The 14,583-nt window shown below is 47.0% G+C and overlaps 1 protein-coding gene across 2 annotated transcripts in view; it reads left to right on the top strand.

Annotated features, from left to right (window-relative positions):
• capn15 (calpain 15) overlaps nucleotides 1-14,583 on the top strand; it is a 56,486-nt gene that overhangs the window by 18,826 nt on the left and 23,077 nt on the right. For both annotated transcript variants that reach the window (XM_079491943.1, XM_079491944.1), the window contains exons 2-3: nucleotides 366-2,052; nucleotides 12,822-13,030. In XM_079491943.1, the coding sequence (XP_079348069.1) occupies nucleotides 366-2,052; nucleotides 12,822-13,030 (1,896 nt within the window). The remainder of the gene's footprint in view (nucleotides 1-365; nucleotides 2,053-12,821; nucleotides 13,031-14,583) is intronic.

Below are 14,583 nucleotides of genomic sequence, written 5' to 3'. Positions count from 1 at the left end.
CTTCTTCATCCTTTTCTCTCAGTGTTTGTCCTCCTCCAACCCCTTCTCTGACCCTTCCTTCCCATGCTTCTAGTTTTCTCTCCCAGTGTTTGATTTCAGGCAGCGTAGAGTAGAGTAGAGAGTCCAGACTACGGCTGCATTCAGACCTGTGTGATTACACCCTAGCTGCTGTTTTTTGTAAATAATTTACATGGATTGGAATGGATAGTATACTTGTATTGGGTATTGCCTGCCCTAAACCATCGGCCCTCACTTCTAATATTGCTCATCAGTCCACACTACTGGCAGTAACAGCTTACATATTTGATAGGTTGCTATTTTCACATTTGTCTTTACACTATCTACTTCATTTTCCTCTTTTCCAGCCACTCCCATTCTCCTGGCTCCATGGCAGCAGCAGTGCGAAGCAGCGACTGGTCATGTGGTCGCTGCACCTTCCTGAATGGCGGGGCGGCGCCTCGCTGCTCGATCTGCGAGGCACCACGGCAGAAGCCCGACCTCAACCAGATCCTGCGGCTCAGCAGCACCGAGGAGCAGCGCTGGGCGTGCCCCCGCTGCACCCTCAATAACCCCCAAGGCTCCGGAGCCTGCACGGTATGCGGCTTCGGACCCTCGATCGCTACCCCCACGCCGCCCACCACCACCATGGCTGCCACTGCCAACGGCCTGCTGCCGCCGGCCCCGGACCCCCCTGCACCCACCGTCACCCCCACCGTGCTGCTGGAGCCCCGCGGGCAACATCCACCCAAGGAGGAGGTGCTGCGGAGGTCGGAGAGCAACGGGGAGGTGGGTGTCGTCGTCCTGGAGGGACATCACTCTGGCTGGGCATGCCCCCGCTGCACGCTGCACAACACGCCAGTGGCTCTGTCCTGCTCGGCGTGCGGGGGGCCCAGGAAACTGTCGCTGCCTAAAATCCCACCGGAGGCTCTAGTTGTGCCTGAGGTGCGCACACCCGTGTTGGGGTTTCCTGTGCACACGTCGGGGGGCACGCCAATCCTTATAGACCTGACTGATGACTCGCCGCCGCCCTCTTCCTGTGAGCCCCAGGAGCCCCCCAGCGCCCTCCCCTCGCAGCCACTGTCCACACCCTTCACACCTTTCTCCTCCCTACAGAACAACCCTGTGCCACGCAGCAGGAGAGAGGTGCCCCCTCCCGGGCGGCCGCCCAGCACGGCCGCCAACGCCACCAGCCCTACCTCCCCCTCCCCCAACACAGCCGTCGTGCCCCCGCAGCCCGGTCCGCAACTTCGGCCGCCCAAGCCCAAGCACGCCCAACCCCAGGAGCCTTCCTACCCCACTAAGCGCCTCAGTATCCTGGAGGAGGAGGACACGCACCACCACCCGCAACCCCCCACCACCTCCTCGGTAGCCCCCATCTGGAAGTGCCCAAGCTGCTCCTTGCCCAACCCGGGGGGCGCGTCCAAGTGCGACACCTGCCGCTCGTCGCGGGGAGGCACTGACCTCATTGATCTAGTGGGCTGTGAGACGGTGCGCTTCACCCCGGCGAGCCCCTCCAGCCCGGACTTCAGCACCTGGGCATGCTCCAAGTGCACCCTGCGCAACCCCACGGGAGCCGGCAAGTGTTCTGCCTGCGGCTCCTCCAAGCTACACGGGTTCCAGGAGCAGCAGGTGCCTCGCTGCTGTCCGCACTGTGGCCTCGCCCCGGGGCCCAACAGCGCACCCTGCTCTTGCACCTCGTCTTCGTCGTCGTCTTCTTCCTCCTCGGGCCATAAGGCACGGAAACAGGCCCGAATCTTCCCTTCTCCCTCCTCCTCCTCCTCTGCCACCAGCTGCTCTGTGTCGTCGTCGTCCACCTCGTCAGCTGGCCTTCCGGAGAAGGTGGGCCAGTGGGGCTGTCCAGCCTGTACGCTGCTCAACGACGTCAAGGCCAAGAACTGTGCTGCTTGCCACACGCCACAACAGTACCTCACCCTGCGCAAGGTGGTCAAACCCCTGAAGAGGAGGGAGAGCATGCACGTGGAGGCCCGCCGGCGAAACGACGAAGGCGAGGCTAAGGAACTCTGGGAGAACATTGTCACCTTCTGCCGAGAGGTAAGGCAGAGTTGATCAGTAGATGCAGAGTGTGGTATACTCAACACCACCGTCCTGTACAGTACACATCATCATCTAAGTAGCAGCATTGTTAGTATAGTATATCCACATTACATTGTAAGGAATGTGGAGAAAGGAATCTACAGCTAACACAAGTGTGATGAGAATGAGAGCATGAGACACAACAGTTGTTAAGATGATGTATGGGTTATATTGTTAGGGCTTGCTGTATATTTAAAACTGCAAATGTTGTGGCCATTGTTTATTGACATTCCAGCAAGAATAGTTATCAGCTTGCCATGAAGTCAACACTCCACACCACCGTCTGCTCAGCTGTGATCATGTAAACAATGGAGTCGGACGGATTGTGCTTTCCTGGACAAACTTATGTGACGATGACAGTTTCTAAATTACCTCACGCGTGCGTGCATTATTTTCTGCAGTTCTGGCTTAACCTTGCAGTCGTTTTTGAGTGATGCAACCACTCCTATAGACAGCTATGTGTGTGTCCCTGGGTCCCTGTGTCTGAGCACGAAAATAGCGTTATAGCCTTTGTTCACCACCAAGTGTCACTGTTGCACAGCCTAACACACAGACACACACAGGCCAGGGAGGAGGTACAGTATAGTACAGTACCATTAGAGTAGAGGTACAGTAAAGCACCACTCACTTCAGACTGGTCTGATTTCTTTTTACAAAACTCATTCAGCTATCTATGTGAAAGTTAGCTGAAAAGTATAAACCTTCTGCATGCACCGCGCCCTTCACTAGGACATACGTCACAACTGAAAATAAATACTGTCAAATCTTTGGCCATTTGGAGTAAGATTTATGTCAGTGGCATTTGGAACAGTCACAGTTTTTGCAATATGATAAGAGGGTCTCTTATCATATTGCAAAAACTGTGACTCTGCATTTATGTAGTTGGGGGTAGAACAAGAATTTTCATAAAACCGCAATATTCATTGGCTTGTAGAGGCTTCATATTTTCATGTACGTAGGTTTCGTATAATTCAAAAGGTCGGAAAATCTAAAGGTCAGAGGTCAAAGGTGCAAAGTTGTTCCTCATAATGTCTCTGCTTCATCTACACAACAGAAACTAATTGTTTCTTTCAAGACAAAAGTTTGCCAATGTCTCAGACATTGGCAAACTTGTCCTGAATTTTTAATAAGAGTTTGAAATCTGCCATTATATAAGCAACATTACATGCATTTTAATATCCACAATCCCTTGGAACTCTGCTCAGCTTTTTCCAATGCTCATTTTATTACTTTACTTACTTACTTATCCCCATTACCCCGGCTGGCGCATAGGGCAGCAACAAAGTTCCTCCACTGTCTTTGGCCATCTTCTCTATGGTCCCCCAGCTCTGATGATGTTGCTGGAGCTCCTTCTCGATTGTCCTACGCCATGTCATTTTAGGCCTGTGGCTGCCTTTCTTTCTCTTTCCTTCTGGGGTCCAGTGTAATGCGACTCTTGTGATTGCGTTGATGTCCATTCTGAGGAAATGGCCAATCCAGGCCCACCTGCGTTTATTGATTATACTGTGCATGGTGTCTTGTTGGGTGATGTTGAGGAGGTTATTGTTTGAGATGGTCTTGGGCCAGAATATGTGCAGGATCTTTGTTTTTTAATTTCGTTAATTGCATGGTCTTCTTTCTTTCAAATTCAGTCTATTATGTTTCTATGGCTTATTGTGCATGTTGCATATTGCATTCCTTGGCGGCCGTATTGCTGCTAGGAGCTATATCTATTTATTATTATTACTCGCTCCCAATCCTCTGCCGTAGTCTGAAAAACCCGCCTCTAAAACTCCTTAGCCCGCAGCACTTGCCCTAGCCTTGACGGCATTGCAGGCGTATACAAGACAGCATTATGGTAGCAAGGTAGGCTGTAGACATAGCATTCTATAATGTATACTTTAGGTTTGTTTACTTATTATCCTTGACTATTTCTATGTATTTGAAGTCACTCTGGATTAAGTGCGTCTGCTAAATGCCTCAATTGCATTATTATTATTATTATTATTACTAGTCCTTACCTGTTCGAAGATATATCATAGCCTATTATTGATACATGCATTTTGAGGCAGGTGGTCACTGGTCCAGACCCCCAAGTGGTGCACGAAGTAAGAAAAGCACTGTCTCTTGTCTCTCTCACTCACTCACACACACACACACACACACACACACACACACACACACACATTCACACACACACACACACATTCACACACACACACGCAGAAAGACAGATACACATAGATTTGTATAATTGTTTGTTAGACTATTTGCATTACTAGTAATAATTTCATGTTTTTCACATCTATATCAAAACATCTGAAATCAACCAATTTCAGCAATGAGTCATGATGACTAACGGCAATAACCTATAAGATCCTTTTACTTTTTGCTTGAATATGTCTTTGTTCATCAGACCTTTTGCCACGATGTCGTGATTTGTATACAAATGTGCTTCGTTTCTAAAAGGTTGAGGGAGTTGAAGCATTGCAGAGGAAGCAAGTAGTCATCTGCAAGCAACGGACATTGTTCATTTGCAGCAGAGCACAAAAAAAAGCTCACGGTGCAATTGCCATTTTTGTGTAGAGTACAAAAGCCAGCGACTTCTCACAGAGGATGTTTCATTGTTTAATGTGTCACTGGGTGCACATTGGGTTTCAGAGCACAGCTCCCTCATCTTTATGCTTCTTTTTCTTCTATGGCGCTGGCGTTCTGCCCTGTCCCCCAGTGTCCTTCATTTCACACACTCTGCCAAGAGATGCTAATAGGCTTTGTCAGTTGGTTCTGTTTGCACTCAGTTCATTAGTTGCGTTTTAAATGGCCAGAGGGTGAACGTGTTTTCCCCTGAATGTACTGCAGATATACAGCGATGCGACCCGCTCTCCTAAAAATTCTGATATGACCTGCATTCAAGGACTGTCTGTCGAGTACTGCAAGTCCTGGATCACTTGATGAGATGCAATTAGATTGAGCTCTGGAAAGACTCTTGAGGGAGGCTGTGTTTATTTTGCCTGCAGACATGCGTCAACATTTTCTATTAGACAGGCTATTTGAATACTAATCAAATATCTTTTATTGGTGTGAATGTCTGTCTCTGATAAAAGCAACCGGCCCAAATCTGATTTCATGTCAAAGTGTAATTATATATTTTGGCCCAACTATTAAAAGATTATGAACGTGAACCTTCACTAAACACACTAAATAATTTATCTTGACCCCCCATCAAGAGATGGCACATTTTCAATCAGCATACCAAATGGGGTGGGGTTGTGGTTTTCTACCGTTGAATAATTTACAAATTTGTAATGAGCAAAAAAACTATCTTTCTTTTTTGTAATTTTCCTGATGGGAGCATCTACCACAGTGACAGCTTTCCACCTGCTCCAGTGCACCTGGCATTTAACATCCCAGCAATCTGTGGGGGTCACTGCGGTCATCTCTCTCTTGGAAAGGGATTTGATTGGTCGTGATCACCCAGTCTCACGGCTGTTTAAGTGGCTACGTGACATTTCCCCTGGCAACTGCGGACGGATGCGAGCCTGCTGCTGTCTGCTGCTCTAGCGTTTTCATCACAGAGCTTCATGTTCACTTTGTAGCAAACGCTGCACGGCCATTCGTTGGCCTACATAATGTTGTTATGCTGCCTGGGGGCTGTCATACGTGTATACACGTGATGCTACTGTAACTCCGCTGCAGTCGGTCTGTCACAATTATTAGATAACCCATTCTCTATTCTACGAATGGCTAAGTCCGTAGTTAAATACCGGTAGATGTACAAGCTCACAGCGAGTTTGTATAATCTGCTATTTTTGAATAGCCAACGTAAAATATCTAAAATGAACACTGATGCTTTCCTGGTTTTAATGGGTTATGGGATATTTCACTTTCAAATAAAATTTACTTAAACAAAAAAAAGTAATGGAGAAGTCACGGCCCCACTCGCATTTTAGAACATTTGAATGCGTGAGACGCCCCATCATGTGCAATTTGGCATATCTTTACAAAGCCTAAAAAGCAAACGGAAACATAATGTTTATGTATTTGTTCACAATGTTCAATGGCAAAAACACAATTCAATCGTTAGGCGCAATTATTTGCATGACTTAATGAATCAGCCCCTACGCTGCAGATGACATGACATGACATGCACCCATACCAGATGACATGACATGCACCCATACCAGATGACATGACATGCACCATACCAGAATGCTCAGAGTAAACTGACCAGCGGCAAACAAGTGTGCAGCATCACTTCAACCACTTAAACCACATATGGTTGAGCGGAATCCCTCAGGGCTCTATACTAGTGTATTTTCTGTTTTCTCTTATGGTGTGGAAAGCTTTAAGTTTAGCCTATCGAAAAAGCACGTCGCGCTGCGATGTGGTGTGTTGTGACTGTGAGCTTGTTGATCTGCTATTTTCTGCGAAAGCTTTCGGTTACAGGCTTTAGTTCCGAAACTATTATTGGTCCGACAGTCATTAGACCGACAATCTGCCCCTAACCTAACCATAACCACAAGCACGGGAGCAGCGCATGTTCGAGCGCTAGTCCGACCGTTGTTCCCGCATGTCGGACTAATGCTCCGTCGGAATTACCATCGGATCCCAAGCTTTCCCCACAAGGCGGATGCTGGCCTGGGTTTAGACCCTATACTGGTTTCACCGCTCAAGAGCTTGTAAATCTGCTATTTCCAGATCGACAAGCTTAGAGCTTGTCCATCGGCTATTTTCAGTGAAAGCTTCCCCCCACAATACGGATGCCAGGCTTTAAGTGGGTAAGTCAGGAAATACATTTCCAGATACCTAGGGTTTCTTTCTTTTCATCTTTGAAGCGGCTGATATGCGCCCAGTGACATCTCTACACGGCCTCTGCAATTCATACCGTGTTTATAATGGCACGAGGCGAGCTCTGGGATGCATTATTAATGCCTGCGCTGCCTGTGAGCTGTGGGCTCGCCACCGAGAGCGTGGGAGGGGAGCTGCCTCGCTAGCAGGGTTGCCATGTCTGCTTATTATAAGCGACTTTGGGCTTATTTTTCTGTAAAGTTGCTTGTAAATTATTGGTAGCTGCACATTTATTTCCTAAATGCACATCAAGGACCACCAAGTGAATATTTAGTTGTTTACGGACGCCCCCCACCACCCCACCCCACCCCCATCTGAAAATATTTTGTGCCCCAGGAACCCCTGTACCAGATATTCAAAATGTTTCTTTTTTTCAAGATTAGTTTGAAAAGAACAGATCTACAAGCTCGCAATGCATTGCGAGCTTAGACCTGGTTGCTTTCTTCTCTAGCAAAATCTGGCAACATTGGCCTCGGTAGCAAAGAAGGTTACCAGAGATCTGTCATCCCCGCTACCCTACTTGTCGCGCACTTATAATCATGGTCAGGCCTCCTAATTTGACACCTACTGTATATTTTTAGCCAGGCTCTCTCTCTTCCCCTATTGTCTGTCTTGCAGTAATACAAAGTAACTAAGTATATTTACTCAAGTATAATTATTTTATACTCATATTATTATTTATATATTATTTAATCTCAAACCACAATGTCTGTCTATCCTTTTTTGAGGGGTGCTAGCCCCTCCTACATCCAGCTTCTTGTTGCCGTCCACAAACGTTGTCTTAAACAAACATTAAATTCCCATTGACAGTGAATGGAGCATTTTACGTCATAGTGTCTATTTTACACCATGATTACGTGCGATGACAAGAGCGCCCCTCACTTCACTGGTGTGATTTTTTTTTCCTACTCCCAACTAATTTCTCCGCCTACCTTTGCAACTAAAGTGTGTGTGTGTGTGTGTGTGTGTGTGTGTGTGTGTGTGTGTGTGTGTGTGTGTGTGTGTGTGTGTGTGTGTGTGCGTGTGCGTGTGTGTGCGCGTGTGTGTGCGCGCGTGCGTGCGCGCGCGCACAATGTATCTGTGGCATGTGTTTGCATGCTAAGGTGAACATGGGGGCGGTCTATTTATAGCATCAGAGGCTGAGCTAGAGAGTAGAGAGGAGTAGAAATTATTCACTATCCCCACGGTGTAAGTAATCAGTGACGACGCTTCTCGGCCACTCTGTTTTAAACTAAGAGGGTGACGGGACGAGTGCAGTTGATATAATAAGCGCGAAACTGTCCTAAAAAAACAACAAACCTCAGTACAGTAGCATTCGACTCACACCAAATGACCCTCAGTGATGCAATGATGGTGAGACGCAAACTATATGCTGTCGGCGTGCTTTCTGATAGCAGCACACCACCACAGACAAACATGAGCTGCTACAGTACACTGTGGTGGGAGGTTTAGATTACATTCCTTGGTCAAGTCAAGGTTCTCTGTCTAGGCTTGTTAGGCGATAGTGGATGGCAGTGTTCAGTGCCTGTTGTAGTTCTGAGTCTCTGACAGCAGTGATCAAAAAGGCCAAAATATATGCAGTATAATCTATCTACTCTATAACAGTGGTTCTCAAACATTTTCATATTAATCCATTTTGGGCGGGAACCCCTTTTGGTGTTTTAAGCATTATGTTAAACTTTAGCTAGTGAAAAATATCAGATCTACAAGCTCATAGCGCAGCACCGAGTGCCGCGCTACGAGCTTGTAGGTCTGCTATTTTTGAAAAATTGTGAAAATGTAGTGGAAATCTTTGAATATATATTATTTTAGAGCCAACGTTTTTAACTCAAATCTTTGCTTCTGAGGTGTTCCTGGAACAACATATTTTCAGATGGGGGTCGGCGGCCAATTACATATAATTTTGGGGGTCCTTGACATGAAAATGTTTGAAAACCACTGACATAGAAACACAGGGTTTTTCAGAAAACTGTCAGGATTTAGAAGACATTTGTAGAATCGTTCCCAGGTGAAAATGGGTTAAGGTCCCCAAATGGATGTATTTAAAAATATATATAGATTTGCACATAAAATACCAGATAGAGATGAGAAGAGGGAGAGGGGGTGAGAGTGAGAGAGGGTCATGGATAGAGACAATTATACCCAAGCAAATTACCAAGTCAATGCTGGGTACGAAACCTGAATCGTGTTTTCATGACCCCAGCATGTCTGCCAAGCTGATTTGGAGCCATGATGTCGGGAAGGATGCAAGTCATTCCATTTATACTGCTATGCGGCACAAATGTTATGTGAAGCTTTGCCAATCGGTTAAGCCGAAGGGTCGGGGGGTTGGCCAATCAGGTACTTATTCTGGCTTAGCGGTATGAACGTGAGGTGATGCTACACCAATCCGTGAAGCAAGCAACTTGGATTTCAACACAAATCTGAGCTCCATTGACTTATAAAATCTAAATTAAATATTACAAAATGTCTAAAAGAAATGTGCTGACTGGTCCAGCGGTTTGTGAGATTAGCTCCAGAGTCCGGACACAAGCGCAGGCAGGCAGACAGACAGGCAGGCAGGCAGACAGACAGACAGACAGGCAGGCAGGCAGGCAGACAGACAGACAGGCAGGCAGGCAGGCAGGCAGGCAGGCAGGCAGGCAGGCAGGCAGGCAGGCAGGCAGGCAGGCAGACAGGCAGGCAGGCACACAGACAGACAGACAGACAGACAGACAGACAGACAGGCAGACAGACAGACAGACAGGCAGACAGACAACAACCCTCTTTTAGACGGCTAGCCCCCTGCAGAGCCACGCCGTAAAAGAACGGGTGCTCTGGGTCTACTATATAATGAAGTGTGTATTGAATGAATATTGATATTATTTTTTTCCACTCTGCTTACCTTTGGCTCTTAGTTTTTAAGAGTTAGAGTTAGAGGTGTCCGTTTGCTGCCAGTGGCCTCAAGTGTATCCACTCACTCACTGCCTCCATCCTTCTGCCAAGCAACCAAACAGCATTTAGGCCTGTTGGCATCACCCCTCAGCTGTTAAAGCCAGTACCACTACATCTGTTCACCCTCTCTGGGAGAGACAAAAGCATGCTAAGCAGGAAAGGCTTAATTGTCACGTTTTAAATTTTGTTCTTTCTTTTGCCCTAGTTACTTCTTGTACTACTGTGTACAATTCATTTTGTTTTAGGGACTATATTTCTCAAGCTTTGTTTCTTGGAAATTGGATCTGGTGCAAGTTTGCAACTGATGCCGTGTGACCTGCATTTCTCAGTAGTGTAAATGGCCGCACTGTGCTGCAATGCTTGCTTGTTTTTAATTTAGTAAGTGTGCCACTGTTGAGCATGACTCAATTGTTCTTTGTCACCACTTTTACATAGCGTAGCATCCTGGACTCTGAGAAAAAGGCCTCCACACACAGTGCACTTGCTGTACGGCACAGTGGGTTTTATTAGCTTTGGTTAGCTTGGCACTGAGCTGGCTGGATTCAGCCAAGGCTTTTTCACATGGGCATTGGCCCAAGGTGGTAGATTAGTGACACAGCAGCATCAGGTTCCCTCAATGAGGAGAGCCATTTATGCTAGCTAGATAGTCACCAACAGCTGGACCTGAACAATATGACCCCTGCACATTAAGCACGTGCAGGGAATATATACCTTTGTATGCTCATAACTTACCTTGACTGCAGGGTAGATGGAAGACATGATTACGACTGATGCGGGGTACATACTGATAAGGAGAGGAGCACATAAGTGTGTGTGTGTGTGTGTGTGTGTGTGTGTGTGTGTGTGTGTGTGTGTGTGTGTGTGTGTGTGTGTGTGTGTGTGTGTGTGTGTGTGTGTGTGTGTGTGTGTGTGTGTGTGTGTGTGTGTGTGTGTGTGTGTGTGTGTGTGTGTGTGTGTGTGTGTGTGTGTGTGTGTGTGTGTGTCATCCCTCCCCTAACGATCTGCAGCCTACTGTACATGCAATCCCGCGTTTTCAGCAAGCAGCAACGGCACATACGGGCCCGGACTGTCAGTCAACAGAGGACTGACCATTTTGGGGTTAGGGTACGTCACCCTCTGAGTATGACATAAGAGCAAAATGTGATTATGGTCAGCGAATAAAGTGGTGGGGTAGGGTTCAGTAGCGTTGTATGTAGTGGTGACTGTAGCACTCAAAGCAGTTCTGTTACAGGCTGTTCTGTTACAGGGGTTCCCGCCCATTTTGGGGCGGGAACCCCTTTTGGTGTTAGCATTATGTTATGCTTTAGCTATTGAAAAATAGCAGATCTACAAGCTCATAGCGCGCCACCGAGTGGCGCGCTACGAGCTTGTAGGTCTGCTATTTTTGAAAAATCGAAGAACGACTGGCATAGAAACGGCTTTCAGAAAACTGTCAGGATGTAGAAGACATTTTTAGGATCTGATCTCGGGTCAAAATGGGTTAACAGGCACAAGCCAAGGCTACAGAATTGGATCGGGGTGGATGGTGACAAATAACCCCTAGCTGACTGCGGGACCCTCCCACACCCTAACCGTGGATGCCCACTTCACCATCCCCCATCCTGACTGCATCACCTCTGAGGAAATGACTGCGCCTGCAGTCTCACGCCTGGCACCGGGGACAGGGAAACCGGATAGGGGCCAACTCTGCGTGTGTGCGCCTGTGGCCGTGTGCCCTCTGGAGTTTGTACAGCAGGGTTTAGATGGGCTGATAGCGTGTCGGTTGGGTGTCTTGATCTGCTAAATGCACTCTTTAGTCTGTCTGTGTATCCGTGCATATATCAGCATGTATCAGCGCCTGTGGATGGTAGGCAAATGAGGATGTATTTCAAGGCTGCTCTGTGTGTGTGTGTGTGTGTGTGTGTGTGTGTGTGTGTGTGTGTGTGTGTGTGTGTGTGTGTGTGTGTGTGTGTGTGTGTGTGTGTGTGTGTGTGTGTGTGTGTGTGTGTGTGTGTGTGTGTGTGTGTGTGTGTGTGTGTGTGTGTGTGTGTGTGTGTGTGTGTGTGTGTGTGTGTGTGTGTGTGTGTGTGTGTGTGTGTGTTACATGGGGTTTCATCCGTTTGATAATTGATACTGATTTTCATGCAGCTGTTGGCTGAAGCATGTTGGCATGCCCGCTTTGCCCGGCCTCCTGCTGTGCGTGTGCATGATAATGCACTAATGGCAGGAACAACTCTCCTCACGCCACATGAATACATTTGGGGAGCCAGCAGTTCGTCCTTGTTCCTCCTCCCCCCAACACTGTGGAGGCCCGCAGGGCCCTGAATTAATGATCAACAGCCATCACCTCACGAAAAAGGGCATGTGTACGAGCGAGTGATTGAGTGTGTGTGTGTGTTTGTAAAGAATGGAACGAACTCAAAGCAGAACGTGTCCTTCAAACGACTAGGGGGTCTGATTTATACTTGGCTGCACATCGTTGTCTCACACCAAAAATAGTCTATCTATAAGCTCACAAACACCTTGCGCTGTGAGCTTGTAGATCTTCTATTTGTTATGTGACTCACACCGAAAATAGAAGATCTACAAGCTCACAAGAATGGTGTTCACACTGTGTGAGACACCTAAGTATAAATGATGCATTAGCCCCATGGTGAACAGCTCAGCTCACAGTTGGAAGATAAGGAACAGAGTATTGTCATGCTCTCCCTCTCCCAGGAAGGTGACATTTCTTTTAAGATAGATTAGCTCATCTATTTTCATTTTCTCTCTTTGGTCATTTTTTTTAATCTGATTAACTTGGAATTGAGTTCACCTTGACCACATTGGCTGAACTTTCTCTTTCTGAATCAGTTCAGTTATTTCTTTTCCGATGATGACCGATCACCTTGGAACAACCGCAAGCCGAACTAAATCCCCTCTCTTTTCCTGTGTGTGTCTGTCTCTCTCTCTCTCTCTCTCTCTCTCTCTGTGTTTGTCTGTCCTAGAATGTCGTAAACTTCGTGGATGACAGCTTCCCTCCAGGCCCTCGCTCTGTTGGCTTCCCCGAAGGCGACAGCGTTCAGCAGCGAATCAAGAAGTGGCTCCGCCCCCACGAAATAAACTGCAGCAATTTCAAAGAGCGAGGCGTCAAGTGGTCCGTCTTCCGCACGCCGCGGCCCTCTGACATCCTGCAAGGCCTTCTGGGAAACTGCTGGTGAGGCACCATCCTTTTATGCTGTGCACATTCTAGTATATTGGGGACAACACCAAAAGCCACATGTGCTGTTCATATGTGGTACCTTTATAAACCTACCTGAACAATAAACAAAGTAGACCATTTGCATTGTACATTTGGTTTAAACCCATTTATTCATATTAATATGGGTGGCGTGAGCGATTGGATGATGCACATAAACAAATCTAATCGATTTTGATTACTGGGCAGTAGGCACTCACTGTACAAAGGAGGAAACAGCCTTTGTTGTTACAAGGCAAACGCTGACATGTTTCAAACTAAAATCCATTTTAGCCCTGATGAAGACCAATATTTTTTTTGATTTCTTTTTTTTTATCCCGTCTGTTCTGGGAGCACCTTTTGATATTCATAACTATTTTTAACTACTCCGGTGAGCACCTAGTCATATTGTTTTCTCTGTCTTGATTTGACTGTTTCGTTACGTGTGTTGTACTCCTGTCAGTAATGTCAAGACGCTGACGGCGTAACCTATGCTATCCTGGTATCAGCCCAACATCCCGGAACATTGTTGGTATCCGTGCATGAAACCGACGATTCGTCACCCCTCCCCCTCCCTTTCTGTTTGAAAGGTCAGTGCAATGGAAAGCACACGCGGCCGGGCACCCTCCAGGGCAGGGTTGTTTGTCAACGAGCCAGTCGCCGTGAAGAATTGAGGAGAACGAGCGTGGAATAAGGGATTGGGGACGTCGTGCAGATGTACAGATAGTACACATACCACGGAGATTATTCATGGGAATGTGGGTCTTTGGGTGTGCGTTCTGTCGTCCACATCACATACAGTACACACAAACCCATGTGAACACACAAACCCATGTGAACACACAAACACAAATATGGCTACTAGGCCGCATACAGTACGTTCACGTCACCGATATGCGCATATACTGTATGCTCTCCAACACACACACATGTGCGCACACACACACACTGCAGCTTATGAAAAAATAGCACTCCCTTGGGCGCAAGCCACTCACCAGCAACAGGATGTAACCCAAATTCCCATCCCTGTCTCTCTCACACACTCTGTCCAACCGACTCCCTCCCGTCCACCCGATCAATTAAAGCAGCTGTCGGACAATCACCTTGGTCGTTTGCCATGGCGGGGGGGGATGTGGCCTCTCATCCGCTATCTCGTTATGCTTCAGGCTAATTGGACTTTGATTCGATTCCTTTTGAGGGAATTGGATTTTCATCATCAGCCGATTGGGCTGATCAGTCCCGCTCGGCTGCCACTTCAGCAGATGGAACACTGTTAATAAAACAAACGGGAAAAGTCTCTCTCCCTGAACGACAGAGTTTCTGTGTGTCTGGAGGCGTCTCCCACTGCAGAAAGACTCCTGAAGTGAGACAGATTTCATGTGGAGAATTAGATTTTTTTTATTAAATTTTTGCTTTTTCTGCCTTATTTGATAGTTCAGTAGAGTTTTTTACAATAATAGATGAAAATTCAGAAACTGACATTTTGGCTGTCTCATAATTTTGAATTCATATTATCTGTAAATGAGTCAACT

This window comes from Electrona antarctica (genome assembly GCF_951216825.1).
Source record: "Electrona antarctica genome assembly, chromosome: 22".
NCBI classification, from domain to species: domain Eukaryota; kingdom Metazoa; phylum Chordata; class Actinopteri; order Myctophiformes; family Myctophidae; genus Electrona; species Electrona antarctica.
Note: the sequence above shows the minus strand (reverse complement) of the source record. Positions and strands in the feature narration are given on the sequence as shown.